The 14,409-nt window shown below is 42.0% G+C and overlaps 1 protein-coding gene across 3 annotated transcripts in view; it reads left to right on the top strand.

The window, feature by feature from the left end:
• Positions 1-4,680: 4,680 nt before the first annotated feature.
• Positions 4,681-14,409, top strand: part of LOC133408796 (chemokine-like protein TAFA-1) — a 165,581-nt gene continuing 155,852 nt past the window's right edge. For all 3 annotated transcript variants that reach the window (XR_009769319.1, XM_061688029.1, XM_061688028.1), the window contains exons 1-2: positions 4,681-5,195; positions 9,244-9,368. Coding sequence is in view for 2 of the 3 variants with exons in the window: in XM_061688029.1 (XP_061544013.1) it covers positions 9,245-9,368 (124 nt within the window). In the remaining variant the exon portion in view is untranslated. The remainder of the gene's footprint in view (positions 5,196-9,243; positions 9,369-14,409) is intronic.

A 14,409-nucleotide genomic window follows, 5' to 3' on the forward strand; every position in this document is an offset into this window, starting at 1 on the left:
CCTCGTTCCCAGTGTTCCTGACCCACGTCATTCCTGCCAGCCCCCTGTTCTGTCCACTGCCTGCCACCTGTCCACGCCGCCTCCTGTAAACACATCCAGGACCACTTGCATAACCTTTGCTCAAAAAACTGTTCATCATTTTACATCAGCCTCCGCCTGCTCTTGGGTTCAGCTGCTTCCCACCTGTGACACTGTCCCAGCTTTTTGGAATGTGTTGCAGCCATAAAATTCTAAGTTAATGATTATTTGCTAAAAACAAAGTTTATCAGTTTGAACATTGAATATCTTGTCTTTGTAGTGTATTCAATTAAATATAGGTTGAACATGATTTGCAAATCAATTTATTCTGTTTTTATTTATGTTTAACACAACATCCCAACTTCATTGGAATTGGAGTTGTAGATGATTACTTATGAAGAAGGCCATTAAAGAAAAAATCATATTAACTCCTTGCAGTGCTAATATTCCACAAGCGTAAATGGCGTGCGACTAAACTTGTGGTCTTCCGTTAAGCGTGGGGGGATAGTTTTCTGAAATACAAACAAGCTCTCATTTCCCCTAAAACTATTATTCCAAAATAATTTGTCTTAATAAAAAATACCCCTAAATACTTATTTGATACCGTAGCAAAGCTAGCCCAAAAGCAGCCTACTTCCAACAGCTCCCCCTATTTAGCTGATGATTTCTTGCGATTTTACCCAAAAAATAAAATAAAAAAAATAAAAATAAAAAAATTGAGCTCATTAGGAATGAGATTATGGACACCGTGCCTTAAGTCCGGTTGAATTTTTCGATCACTGAGACTAATATGAACACCATTTCAGATACCCGTCCTGCTATCCTTTCTCATTTTGAGATAGTATCCCTTGACAGACACATAAAACTCGTTAGTGCGGCAAAACAGACAACATGCTTGCTCGTCTCTCTTCCTGGGGAACTCGTTAAAGAGCATTTTTCAATTTTACGACCTTCAATCTTAACTATTATAAATTTATCACTCTCCTCTGGCGCTGTACCTATAGCTTTCAAGACAGCCGTGATTCAACTCTTACTCAAAAGACCCAACCTCGACCCTGAGAGTCTCTGCAATTATAGGCTGTATCAATTCTCACATTTATTTCAAGAATTCTTGAAGAAAATGTAATATAACCTCTTGGTTGTGCAACATTTGCACAACCAACATTGTCCCAGATTATCGCACTACTCGTCACTTTAAACCGCATACACTCCTTGAAGTCTCGGCGCCCTTTGCACAATGGTCATTGCACCGGACTATTGCAATATTAGTCATTCGAACTTCTCTAAGTGCTAGAGGACTCTGCGTCTTTTTGCACAATTGTCAAAAAAAAAAAAAAATTGTACTGGCATTACCAGATAGCTAGCAAACCTTTACTGCTCAGTGACTGTTTTTTTTTTTTTTTTGTCAATGTCTTTATGTCTCAAAAGTGTTCTCTGTCAATTGACTGTCTGTTGTCATACTAGAGCGGCTCCAACTACCGGAGACAAATTCCTTGTGTGTTTTTTGGACATACTTGGCAAATAAAGATGATTCTGATTCTGATAACAGCTTAATGATCACAAAACTCTGCAGCAAGACTTTTGACGAAGACGAGAAAGTTCGATCATATTACCCCATTCTGGCCAACTTACATTTTCTCTCAGTCTATATGAGAAGTGATTTTAAGGTCCAGTTACTTACTCATAAAATATTACACGGGTTAGCACGCTCTGATCTTGCTGACTTAGTTTTACCATATGTTCTGTCCCAAACCCTACACTTGCAAAACACTGGTCTTTTGTTGACTCCAAGAGCCAGAAAGAAGTCCACAGGCTCTCAAGCATTTTCTATTCAGGCACTAGTACTCTGGAATGCTCTACATGCAGATATTAGAGCTGCTACCTCAGTAAAAATGTTTAAATCACAATTTTAGGCTCATTTCTTCTCTTTGGCATTTAGCAAAAGTACATGTAGGCCTATTTTACTTACACTTGTCCTATCTCACCGGCGGACACATCGTTTCACAATATTTTCACTGATGTCACCACAAATCTACCGTGTTGGCTCAGTATGAAAAGGAATTGTTTTCGATCAGAAAGTAGTCCGGGAAAGCCAGCATATGATTTTAGATATAGTTGTGCCTCAAAAGTGATGGGATCGCAGAAAAGCAGACATGCCGTGTTTGCTTCAGGGTGGGAGGAGACATGTAGAAAGTCAGACTTGAGCATACCTAACCTGCTAGCAAGCAGGTTACATTCATGGAGTTGTTACTGCGGTGGCTGATTTGGAATTCCTCTTCCTCGGCTCATTGAAATGGATTGATCAGGCTTACCCTCATCCAGGGTCAACTTCCTCTGTGTTTTCATGTCACCTGCTTGCTGGAATACCCCCCTGTGCATAAGCAGTGGCACAGTCTGAGGTGATAGCTGTTTGAAAAAAAATGGAGGCCCCTGAGGAAGGAAACTGGGAAGAGAGGGACGACAATCCAAATTGACTGTGGAATGACTGTCCTTGTCTATTCTCCTGACACGTCGCTTAGTCTGGTACTGAATAAAACAGGAGAACAAATCAAAAGCACAACAAGAAAGAAAAATAAACAAAAAAGGGTTGCTGTTGAGTGGAAATCCTGTTTCCCGACTTCATTGATTGATTGATTTTGACTTTTGAACATAATACGATTATCCATGTTCTCCTCCATCTTCTCTTAATGTATGTAACCAAGCAACTGCAGCTGCCGAGGAGCAGGAACGGGAGCCTGCCGCAGCTGCCGAGGAGCAGGAACGGGAGCCTGCCGCAGCTGCCGAGGAGCAGGAACGGGGCCTGCAGTCGCTTCCTCAGCCTGCCGCCATTGAGGTTTGGGAGTAGAGGGTAGGGGAGTGGAAGAGTGCACAAGGTCTCGGGAAGGTGAACTAGGAAAAATGGCTGGTACTGAACATGGTGGCTTGGGGGCAGGTTTGACTGGACGTGACTTAATTGGAGCCGTGGAACAACATGTGGGAACAGGTGAAAAATTAAGTGACTTGTGAACAGGGAAAAAACGAGGGGGCAAAATTTGACCTTTACTTAGGCGCCTCCGTTGGCCGCCACGCGGCGGTCCCGGGTAGATGGCCAAACGGGTGCCCAAGAAAAGGTCCAAGGGAAAGGTTTTGGACTCACTGGGGTTGGAAATGCGGAGACGTGACAAAAACTGACGAGGACGGGATAAACTAGGGAAGGAAACAGAAAAATCTAAGTCTGTGTCAGAGTCAGAATCAGACAGAAGGTTAACTAAATCGGGGCCATCTTCACAATCAGAAAAATCAGAATCTAAAGAAACATGTGGATGTAAAATAGTAGGGCATGGTGAATAACTAGGACAAGTGGGGGGACCCGATGAAAAGGACAGAAAAGACTGAACGATAGGGCTTACTGGAGGAGGGTAGGTATGGATGGCAGGCTGAGGACGGTGGGAGGCAGTTTGGTGGTGTCCAGGGTGACGCCATCTTCTTCCCGCTGGGTCCTGCTCTGGTCGGTTCATTCTGTCACGTACATGGTTAAGGCGAGGGCGAGTAACGCAAGGCAAGAACATGGTGGACCCAATTGCAGGGAAGCAAGGCAGGAGTGCGGGAGTCTCAAAATAATATTTAATCTTCAAAAAGGGAAAACTAAACAAAGTCCCACAACAGATACCAATCAAATCAAAGTAACAAAGAAACACTCAAATATCTAAAACTGGAAACAAACTATGACCTGTGAGTAAGACGTGGAATAGAAAGGGAGAATGACACCTGACGATAACATACCACAATGATAAAGACAACTGACGACTATGACATGGCAGAGACATGTGACAACAACAATGAACCGACAAGAACTGAAAGAAACCAGGGAACTAAATACAAACAGATAGACGAGACAACGAGGAACACCTGGACAAGACATGAGTGGCTGGAGAGAGCTGATTAGTCGACACAAAGCAGACGAGAACAGGTGGACACAACAACTTAATGAGCACACGACAAACATGGAACACAGGAAAACATGGAACAAAACTAAACACAACCCAAACCAAAACACAGACCATGACACACACGCACACAGCTTTGGCTGTGTGAATGTGTTTTTTCTTCTGCGGAAAGTCACTGAGGGATGCTCATCCGCTTTTTCTGTCAGATGCAATAGGGACTGGCCGTAAAACCCAAATCCACACTCACCACTGCAAGAACTGGTAGAACGAGCATAGCCAGCTGCTAATGGACCGTTTGCTGATTGCAAAGCTCTGATGAGGCACTCCAGCACCTATTGAAAGTCCCGCGCTTGGAACATATTTCACTCTCAAGCCTCAAGTGCTGGAGGGTGATGACGGGAAGGGGCATCCTCACTCACCCTCTGTCCACACCCTCTTAGCCATTTTTCGCACATGGACACACACAAACAATGATCCTGAATTATAATGAGCTGACGGCTAAACTTGCACGTCTGCCCGCGTTGCGGACGGGAGGCTGGGCTGTCAAGAACGGTGGGTTGATCAAGTATGCTTCGTGTGCTGATGAAGATGTGATGCAGAAGTGGGCAGTTTGACTTTAAGGCGTGCGATGCGACTCTTTCAACTCTCTCTCAACTCTCTCGCTCGCTCGCTCTCTCTTCCCAGCTGGGCTACGTTGTAATGCACACATGCTCACTCACACGAGCGCTCTGCCTGGGATACAGACTCTCTACTTAGTGGCTCGGAGAGAGGACCGAGGCTCACAGCTTCTCAATGAGGGGACGCGGCCACGAGGAGACAGAGCAGTCATTCCTCGGGAGCCTTCCGCTGCATGCGTGACAAAGTGTGTGAGGGTGTACAAAAGAAGCTCCCGGTCATCGCAACATAGGGCTTGGAGGAGAGGAGAGCAAGGCAACGGCTGAGGCAGAAGGAGAGGAAAAGAGAGCTCCACGTGTGAAGCTGATACAGCAGTGACATGATGAGCCGCCGCTTGCGTCAAGCAGACCTGAGGCTGCGCTGGGCTCGGTGACTCTTTGTGTTTCCGAGGAATTCAAAAGAAGACCATCCAGGGACTATCCAGAAAATTAAAAAAAGAACCGCCTTTTGGCTAATCTGGAATTTCAGGCAGGCATCCCAGGTTTCCACAGTATGGGTGAATATAAAGAGGCGTGAGTCCGCTGGGGGAAGCATCCATTCGAACCGAGCCTTGGTCCTCCTCAACTTACTGCTCAGGTAATGGCGTGCGTCACACTGTTTTTTTTTTTTTTTTTTGGGGGGGGGGGTGGGATGTGGGGATGTGGTTACATCTGACGGGAGAGCTGCAACTTTGTGAAACAAACTGTCACATGCTGCTCTACATTGATGTGACTGCAGCAAATATGTGAAGGCTGAAATTGGGCGTGTCATGCAAACTCAATACTGATGTGATGCGTTAAGTGTTTGAAAATGCAAAAAGTTTACATGCAGTTGTTAAGTCATCGTGACGCCGACTGCTGCTGCGGGGGTGACAGCGGTGTCGTGCACGCATGTGTGTGATTACATCCATGCAAGTCTACGATCTCACCCTGGTTTGAAGAAAACAAAAGATGCGCTCTGGTCGAGGTGCGGCACTGACTGCTTAAAAAAAAGAGAGAGGGTTGGTTATGTTATAATATTTAGGCATGTTTTTGTCCCCCCCCCCCCCCCCCGCCCCCCCCCCCCCCCCCCCCCCCCACAAACCTTTTGGTAAGATGTTTAAGATAATTTATGCATGCCTAATTAGAGCTTTAGTTCGAAATTGTATGGCTGTATTCCGCTACAAACGCAGAGTGGAGCGTCTTTCCCTCACCAAAAGAATGTTTATGGGTGAACAAAAAAAAACCAAAACAAAACAAAACCAAAAATAAAAACATAGCTGTTTGCTGTCTGGTTAAAAAGAGAGCAGATTTAATTCACTTAATCACAAATTAAACAAATTATCTTATTTAACACAAGTTATTACTGACTCATGTTTTTAAATGAGACGTAAGCATGCGTTTCAAGGATAAGAAGAAACAATCAGATGGTCAATCGTTTTCTAAAATAATTTTTTTCAGTTTCATTAGTGATCCTGAACTTTCTTAAATTATCAAAATATCAAACTTTTCAGTCTCAGATACAGGTCAAAAGGTTTTAGTTCATAGATTGTATAAACATTGTTATGCCTCATAGTCACAACAAATCAAGTTTGCTTTCCTGGTACAACATTAGAAGCATTTCTTAAAATTCAATTAATCTTCATCTGTGAGAGGCTTTGGTTTGATTTTCAAAATGACACTGTAGAATATTCATATTTAGGTCACATTAGTTGGTTCCATTACACCATACTTTCAGTAAAAAAAGTGTCATGTAATATTTGTGGTCAGTGGAAATGACATTTATACCAGACAGTGTGGGATATAAAGAGAAAGGGAATGCAAATGATTAATTTACTCTTTTTTCCTGGATGGTAATCAACAGTCAATCACAGTTCAGTTCAGAGAAAGTGTGTAATGTGCCATAATGCAGTGTATTCAATGGAGACACAAACTAATAAGACCCGGAAAAGAGAGTATCTTTAATAAATCAGACCTTTGCGCTGTCACCATATGCAAAGGCATTGATAGAAGACATCAGCGACTGTTTTTTTTTTTTTCATAATCGTTTTGTGTTATACAGGTGACATGTATTTTATTTGGAAAAAAAAAATCATGCATGGTTGTAATTGAGGAAACCAGATGAACCTTTTTCCGCATGTATTATATGGGGTCAATGTGACTCAATGCCAAAGGACTGGATGTTCTGGGTGGGTGTGCAGGTTTGAATGATATTGCTCATCAAAACTGTATGGAAGTCTATTTCTTTCTTTTTTGAATACCAGCTTCCTGACCACTGTTGAGCTGCATAATGGTGTCACAGTGTATACTACGGTTTCTTCCCATGTTCCAAAAACATGCATGTTATCTTAATCGAAGACTGAATTGCCCCGATGTAGGATTGTGGATGGGAGTCGATAAGTATTTGACATTGACCTGTACCAAGTTGTACCCAAAGTCAGCAAGGATAAACTCCAGCTCACCCACGACCCTGAACAGGATAAAATGTAAAATAACCTATGGGATTAATACCCTGTCTTATTTAGAAATAAATAATACACGTTTTATTCAAATTGTGTGTGTGTAACATTCAACAGAGATATGATTTTATTATTAGTTTCAATGATGTCCAACGTGATCAATGTGTGGGTTGTCACCAGATAACCTTTTTTTAAAAAAAAACTAAACAAAAAAAACAAAAAACAGGCTTATATATCAAAATAATGGAGACAGAAAGTTGCTACGGTCGGCTGATGACCAGTCCAGGGTGTACCGTACACCACCTACGGCCCAAGTGAGCCGGAATAGCCTAACAAGGACAAGTGGTATAGAAAATTGATGGGTGGATGGATGGACAGGAAGTTGCATTAAAATGTTAATATATTTAAATACAATCACCAATGAAAACTAAATAGTGTCTTTGCTCCATAACAATACAGAATAGAGCATTCATGAGTTGTTAATGTTCTAAAAGTTTTTAAGAAGTACGCCTTGTGGTTTTCACTCTCAGTCTATGCCAGTGATTTGGGGATGAAGATGCCTCTCCTCCCAAGTGACACAGATTTTGGGGTGGGGGTGGGGGGGGTGATAAAGGTCCTGCTGCTTCCTGCTGAAGTTGCAAATTGTCTCCTTTACCTTGCTAGAATTTTGGACATTGTTGTCATGGTAGCTGGCTTTGTCTCTTTCGCTCTCTCTCTTCAAGTCAGCTCACTGTCTCAGACAAGGCCAAGCATGGGGTTTTACATCAGCCAATTTAAAGTGATGCTGATGCACCCCTGCAGTCATACTGTACGTAGCGAGGAATCTGCTGCAGTTACTGCCATTATATAGGTTTATTTTCATCCCCATTAACTAACTACAGTAACACTCATCCATACACATGAATAACCTCCTCCAGTTACTATATATAGCAAAGGTCCCTCCGATAAGACAACCCACAGCACGCAAAAATCAATATAAGAGTGAATGTGTATTATACATAAATAAGCAACTCAATGACAAAACAGTAGTTGTACTCCCTGTGAGCTATTAAAGATACAAACAAAGCAAAGAAAACCAGCGCTCTTTCTTTCCAACAACCTGATTTACACACTTGCTCATCCAAGAGAATTTAATACAGCCATCCATTGTATTTACCACTTATCCTTATTAGAGTCGTGGGTGAGCTGGCACCTATCCCAGCTGACTTTGGGCAAGAGACAGGGTACACCCTGAACTGGTCGCCAGTCAATCGCAGGGCACATGTAGACAAACAACTATTCACATTCATGAACAATTTAGAGTCTTCAATTAGCTGAACAGGCATGTTTTTGCAAACACAAAACACTCCAAAAAATTGGAGTACTCATGCAATCACAGGGAGAACAGGCAAACTCCACACAGGAGGGCTAGAGTCTGGATTCAAACCCACAACCTCTGAAATGTGAGGCAAACGTGCTGATCATTGGTCCACCATGCCAGAGAATTCATGCCTGTAATTGGAAGCGCCAAGTAAATTTCCATAATTAATTTTCAAACTAAACAGTGCCATTGTACACGGAAGTAGATGTTAGCACATCTTCCTCGAAGACAAATGAGTTTCAATCAACTTTCTGTGTGGAATTTGCATGTTAACCTTGTGTTTTCTCTTGAATACTACATTCATAAAACCATGCCTATTAGGTTAATTGAAGACAAAATTGTCCATCGGTGCATACGTGACTGTGGCACATAGTGATGGACTTTTAGTCTATCAATAAGTGCTTTGTACTCCACCTCTTCCACGGTGTCATCTGGGATAGTCTCTAGTTTACCCATAACCCTGGACAGGATAAGCATCTGAAAATGGATGAATAACTGAACTAATTGAACATGCCAAACAGACAAATGATAGTTTTGTAACCGATGACATGAGCCTAAGACAAAGCGCCTCTGCATTAGCCAAGACACAGTTCTACTGACTAAAACAGAATTTGGTTTGTATGTGTCATTAAGCAGAGAGCAGCTTACTTTATAGGCATGGGCAAACCCTGTGACACTTATATTATCTTCTTTATTAATAATGATTAGCAAATAAAAACCCTCACTCTATGACAGGTATGATAGTCCTATCTTTTGTTTACTGATATCAAGTGTGTGTGCGTGTGTCTAAATATGCACAAAGACAAGTTGTATTAATACTCTGATCCCTTGTCTCATAATCTGTGCAGAATGTCCTGGTTTTTGGCCATGTGGGTCAACCTCAGCTTCTTGTTGTTGTGTCAGGCTACACTCTACCAGACCATCCAGCAGCACCATGTGGCCCGGCCTGGCCGCACTGACATTCTCACCCTGGGTAAGTGTACAGCTTTGTCCGATTTACAGCACTGTGTTTGGATGTGAGGTGTGACTTCCTCCACTGGGTCTACACTTCCCAGCTTTGGCTGTGTAAAAGCAGCTGCTGTTATATGCCAGGATGATTTGCCACAGTTGTATACTGTAACATGATGATTCACCATGCTTGCAGCCATACACAATAACGACAGAGGAATGATGACTAATTGTGCCTTTAATTTGCTTCAGATTTACTCATATGCCCATGCTCATATACACATTAGGGTATTTATGAAAAGATACGCAATTTGATGCTGTGGCGTTTCCTTCTACACTTCATCCAACATTGTTAGTTTGTTGGCAAGAAGATGATTTGGGGTGAGAAATTGGTGACAATTGCACCCTGAGTCTTGTTGGCAAATGACTACAACAAGCTTGAGGCAAAAACCCCCATTAATGTGCTGGTAGCCAAGGGAGCTTTGATCTCTGTGCCTTGGATGGAAATGACAATTATGTTTCCCTCTTTTGTAATGAAAACCTTTGGCAATTAAGCCAGACGCCTTCTGCACTGCAGGGGCAACTGAGAAGGGAAGCAGTCGAGGCAGATTTAATTCTCTGATTATGAAAAAGCTTACTAGCATCGGTAATGGTGTAAGAGGGAGTGCTACGGGTAAGGGGAGCTTTTTTAGTCGAAAGCAAAAAGGCTTTCTTTAAGCCTCTAACAATGAGCGTTCCATCCCTTGCTGAACCGTCAGACATTAGCGGGGATTCAGTCCAGAAACCAAGCGTCTGTTAAACAGACGCTATCTTCTGCTTAGTTCTCCCTGTGCTATGCATTGCATTTGATGCACAGAAAAAAAAGGCACAAAAAGCCAAATACATGCCTGTTTTAGAATGCTGGCAACTTTAAGCAGCATGTCAGAAAACTTACTTACAGCAGTTCTATGATGAAACAGCTGACACATAAAAATCCAAACTATGATCGGAAGCTCTCCAAGCATACTGCTGCTGTTAATTGGAACAAGGGGTTGACGGCTGAGCGACAGAGAGATATGAATGAATTTTTAAAGGATAGCTTTCCTCCCAGAGTTCCTTTTTTTTTGACAGGTGGCAATTCGGGTTTGGTGCCAAAAATGTACAAGTACGTGCAAGCCTCAGTAAGTGTCTTTTGAATAATGCAGTGGTCCCGGAGGGAAACAGCGGGAAAAAAATAGCCTTCCTCCCCACCCTCAGCGTGGATCGAGAAGAGTCGTCCAGGATGGTTTCGTCTCAGAGCTCTCTGGAAGTTTCCTTGTAAGACTAACTAACTGCATTAAAATTGGAAGTCATGTACTGTACATATTTTGCACGTTAATGCAGAATCTTCCTGCTGGCAAAATTGTGGTTTGACATTTTCGTGGATCACCCAAGGATGTCCGAGCTTTGTTCAAGACATCTTTTGATCTTTTTAAAGATCAAATTTGTTGTATATGTCACTAGACTGATTTCATCTGTAGGAGTTATTACTGAATAGTAGCACCAGAAGGAACATTCACTCAGACACCCGTCGGATTATATGTTGTTTTAGCTTGTTTCTTACACAAGCAAGGAAAAGTTTTCAAATTAGCAATAGTTGTTGTACAGTCATAATGTCAGGATACGTTTTGATATTCTACTCTAATCTGCTGGTGTCCGAGGGATTATTGTCAATCACAACTACGCACTTGGAGATATACTCTATGCCTAACCATTTTTTTACTGCTCGTGGGCAATGTAGCATCCGTACAATTTACTGTATCATGTTTTTCTTCTGAAAAGGATTAAGCTGACATTCAATCTTATTCAGCCGTTGAGTGCCACTAACCAGAACTGCTTTCTCAAAATTGAAATGTTATGATGACTACTTGAATTAGAATTGATTTTATAATTTGAGAATGTCTCCAGTTTCACCGAGGCTGGTATCCTCAGATATAAACAGATGTGGCTGTGTGGCAAATACAGATGCATTATTGTAAAAGCTATTGCCCCTTATACTTTAACACTCTGTCTTCTAAAATCAAATGATTTATTTCATGTCTAAAACCAGAATGAATGCATACTTGATACCTGCTCATGAGACACGTCACTAGGTACACTGATAAAATCTACACACAGCCCGGTGGCAGTCTAACGGAAGCGTGGCTGCCATTCTGCGCCTACGCTCCCTCCGACCACCACCAAATATCCAACCACATTCATTCGTAGGCAAAATGGGTTCAGTGTCTTACCCGAGACACAATGACGAGATGCACTCAGGTGGGTATATGAATCGACGACCCTGCGGTTGCAGTGTGTGCTCTTACCCTCTGCGGCACGCTGCCCCTAACACAAGAGACAAATTAAATAATGTTTGTTTTTTTTCAAATTTATAGTGTCAGGAAGGTACCAATATAACATTGTTTTTGTGGTTGCATTGCAGTGGTGCCAGTGTCGGCGTCATTGGGGGACATTGAGTTACTGTGTCCCCCGCCCCGCCCCTTGCAGTGTAACCTTTTCATGCCAAACTTAACATATTTTCTTAATCACACAACGCACAATGCTCCAAAGAATAAAAGACCGACTTGGTTCAGCTGGCATTTGAGGGACGTAACCAGAAAATGCACAAGTAAGTGGAAGGGCACCGTCGGGTACAGAAAAATGCTTGCCGTCTCAACTCTTCTCAAGCTAAGCCATGGGTTTGATTTACCCCATCGTTGCAAGCGTGCCTCACACACAGCATCTCAGCTTGTTATTTGTAATAAAAGTGTAAGAAGTCAACCAGATTATGTAATGACTTTTGTGCATTACAAATGGACAAAAAATAAATCACAATTGTCCTGTTGGATAACATTTGACAAATCACCCTATATACCTTTTGCAAAAAAATGCTGACATTGCATACACCAAAATTAGTTCAATATCTTTTTTTTTTTTTTTTTTTTTTGCCATCCAAAATGTTTCTATGACAAATGGGTTCGCTGAGGCAGAGATTGAGTAACCAGTCGCCTGACTGCTTTGTCACCTGTTCAGGAAGCAGCGCAAGTCTCTTTCTGGCAAGCCTCTAACCTCCCTCACGTCCTGCTTGTGCACCTGAAGATTGATGGTGGCCTGATTCTGTGCAGGCAATTCCGCTCTCTCAAGAAATAATCCACTTCATTGACAGATGTGCTGAATGTGACATGACACACACAGGCCGGGCCGACACTTTATACACCTGCTAGAGCAATGTGTACAAGTGCTCACTGCCAAGAAACACTGGAGAAACCAGGCCATGTTAGACAGCACAAAGTATTAAATTCTATTACAAGTAAGTGTATTAAAGTAAGTGTAACCAAGTCGTATTGTACATCTGTCAGGGCTGCCAAAACAAATTATAGCTGGCTAATCTTCACATCATTCACTCAGGGTCACGTACTTGTACGACATGTCATACAACATTGTCATTATGTTGTCAAAAAAGGAACTATACTTATTGTTACGCTAAAAAAATGCATACAGACAGCATATTCATTGTGCATCAATACCCAGAAGGGCACTCTGAAGATAACTGCATTTTAGCTGGTGTTTTATTTTACTATGAATCTGACAGAGCAGTTTACGAGAGCCTCAGATCTAATAGACGACCGTTATTCCTGGGCCAGGTGCAGCTGTAAAACTGACCCGTAACTCTTTTGAAGCAGCATTGAGCGGATGTCGTGTTAACCATTTTTTTGCTCAGTGTGTGTTCGGTTTAATACACACTTCTCCTGTTATTACACAACGTAGCTTCTGTTGAAGGTGATAACAAAAGGCTGAAATTATATCCATTTTGACTGGCAGCTGCTGGTCTGCTAATGCACATTAGAAAGGCGAAATCACAAAGAGAAGGCTTATGGTATCCAGGGGTGTCCAAACTCATTTTTGTCGTTATGGTTTCTGTCAGAGGGCCGTTACGACTGTGACTCATTATTATAGATACACGGCAAATTGATGGCTAACTAGTTTTTAAATTAGAAGTCAAGGATAATAGTTTGTTCAATAATTGTTGAGGGTTTTTAGTAACAAAAAATGCTTTCAATATCTCAACGTTGTTATTTATTACATAATTTGATGACACATAATTAGAAATTTTGGTACAGATTTTAGCAAGAATCATGCAAGTTGATGCACATGATTTGCTTTCACGGGCCACATAAAATCTTGTGCGGGCCGGATTTGGCCCCGGGGCCTTGAGTTTGACATCGGTGGTATAAGCTATAAAAGTCTAATTATGGATAATTTTGACTTATGGATACTTTTGACATTGGCATTTTGACACAGAGCAACATATTGTCCAAAGCCTAAGTATACCTCCTAAGAGTTAGGTGAGTATGCCTTTCTGCGGCTTTTTTGCAACATGTTGTCAAGGAGAAGGAGAAGCCTCATTAACAAGGGGTGATCAGAGAAGAGGAGAGCTCTCTTCGAGACTTCTTGGGGAAAAACAGGCAAATTAATTTTCTTAGCCACAACACATCAAGCACATAATCACATGCAAAGGGTGTGTTTTAATAAACTCAGCCTCAATGTTTCTCACAACCTGTCCAAACACTGTAAAGCTGGACCAAGTCTCTACGTATCCATTAAACTTGAGGTTTTTATTTTTGGATCTGAGGGTTGCATTCTTTTCTGGCAGAAGGAAACAAGATGCAGCATGTGAAACCCTGCGCTTTATTTAGGGTAGCTGTGTTTGGGCAGATGAGGGCGGATATGAAGTGATTGTCATGGATTTTGTTGTAATGTTTTGAAATGCAAAGAAATCTTTTTCAACTTGGAGCTCATTTCCATAGTTGAAGCAGACTCATCATTACAATGGCTGTGAGTTAGCAGGAGAAACACACGCGCGCATGGGCTGTTTCTACATTGTCTGAATTGGCAATCTTGAAGTTTCTCCTGTGGAGGTGTTGTAGCTCCTATGAAATTCATTCATCGACACAACTCACAAGAACATCTTTCCACATAAGCTGTCCGAGCTTTTGTTAAACCATTAAATCAGCTTAATTTCCATCCTCATTGTAGTGCGGGGACTAATTAGTGTGGGAAATTCATGG

The sequence above is a fragment of the Phycodurus eques genome, chromosome 10 (assembly GCF_024500275.1).
Source record: "Phycodurus eques isolate BA_2022a chromosome 10, UOR_Pequ_1.1, whole genome shotgun sequence".
NCBI classification, from domain to species: domain Eukaryota; kingdom Metazoa; phylum Chordata; class Actinopteri; order Syngnathiformes; family Syngnathidae; genus Phycodurus; species Phycodurus eques.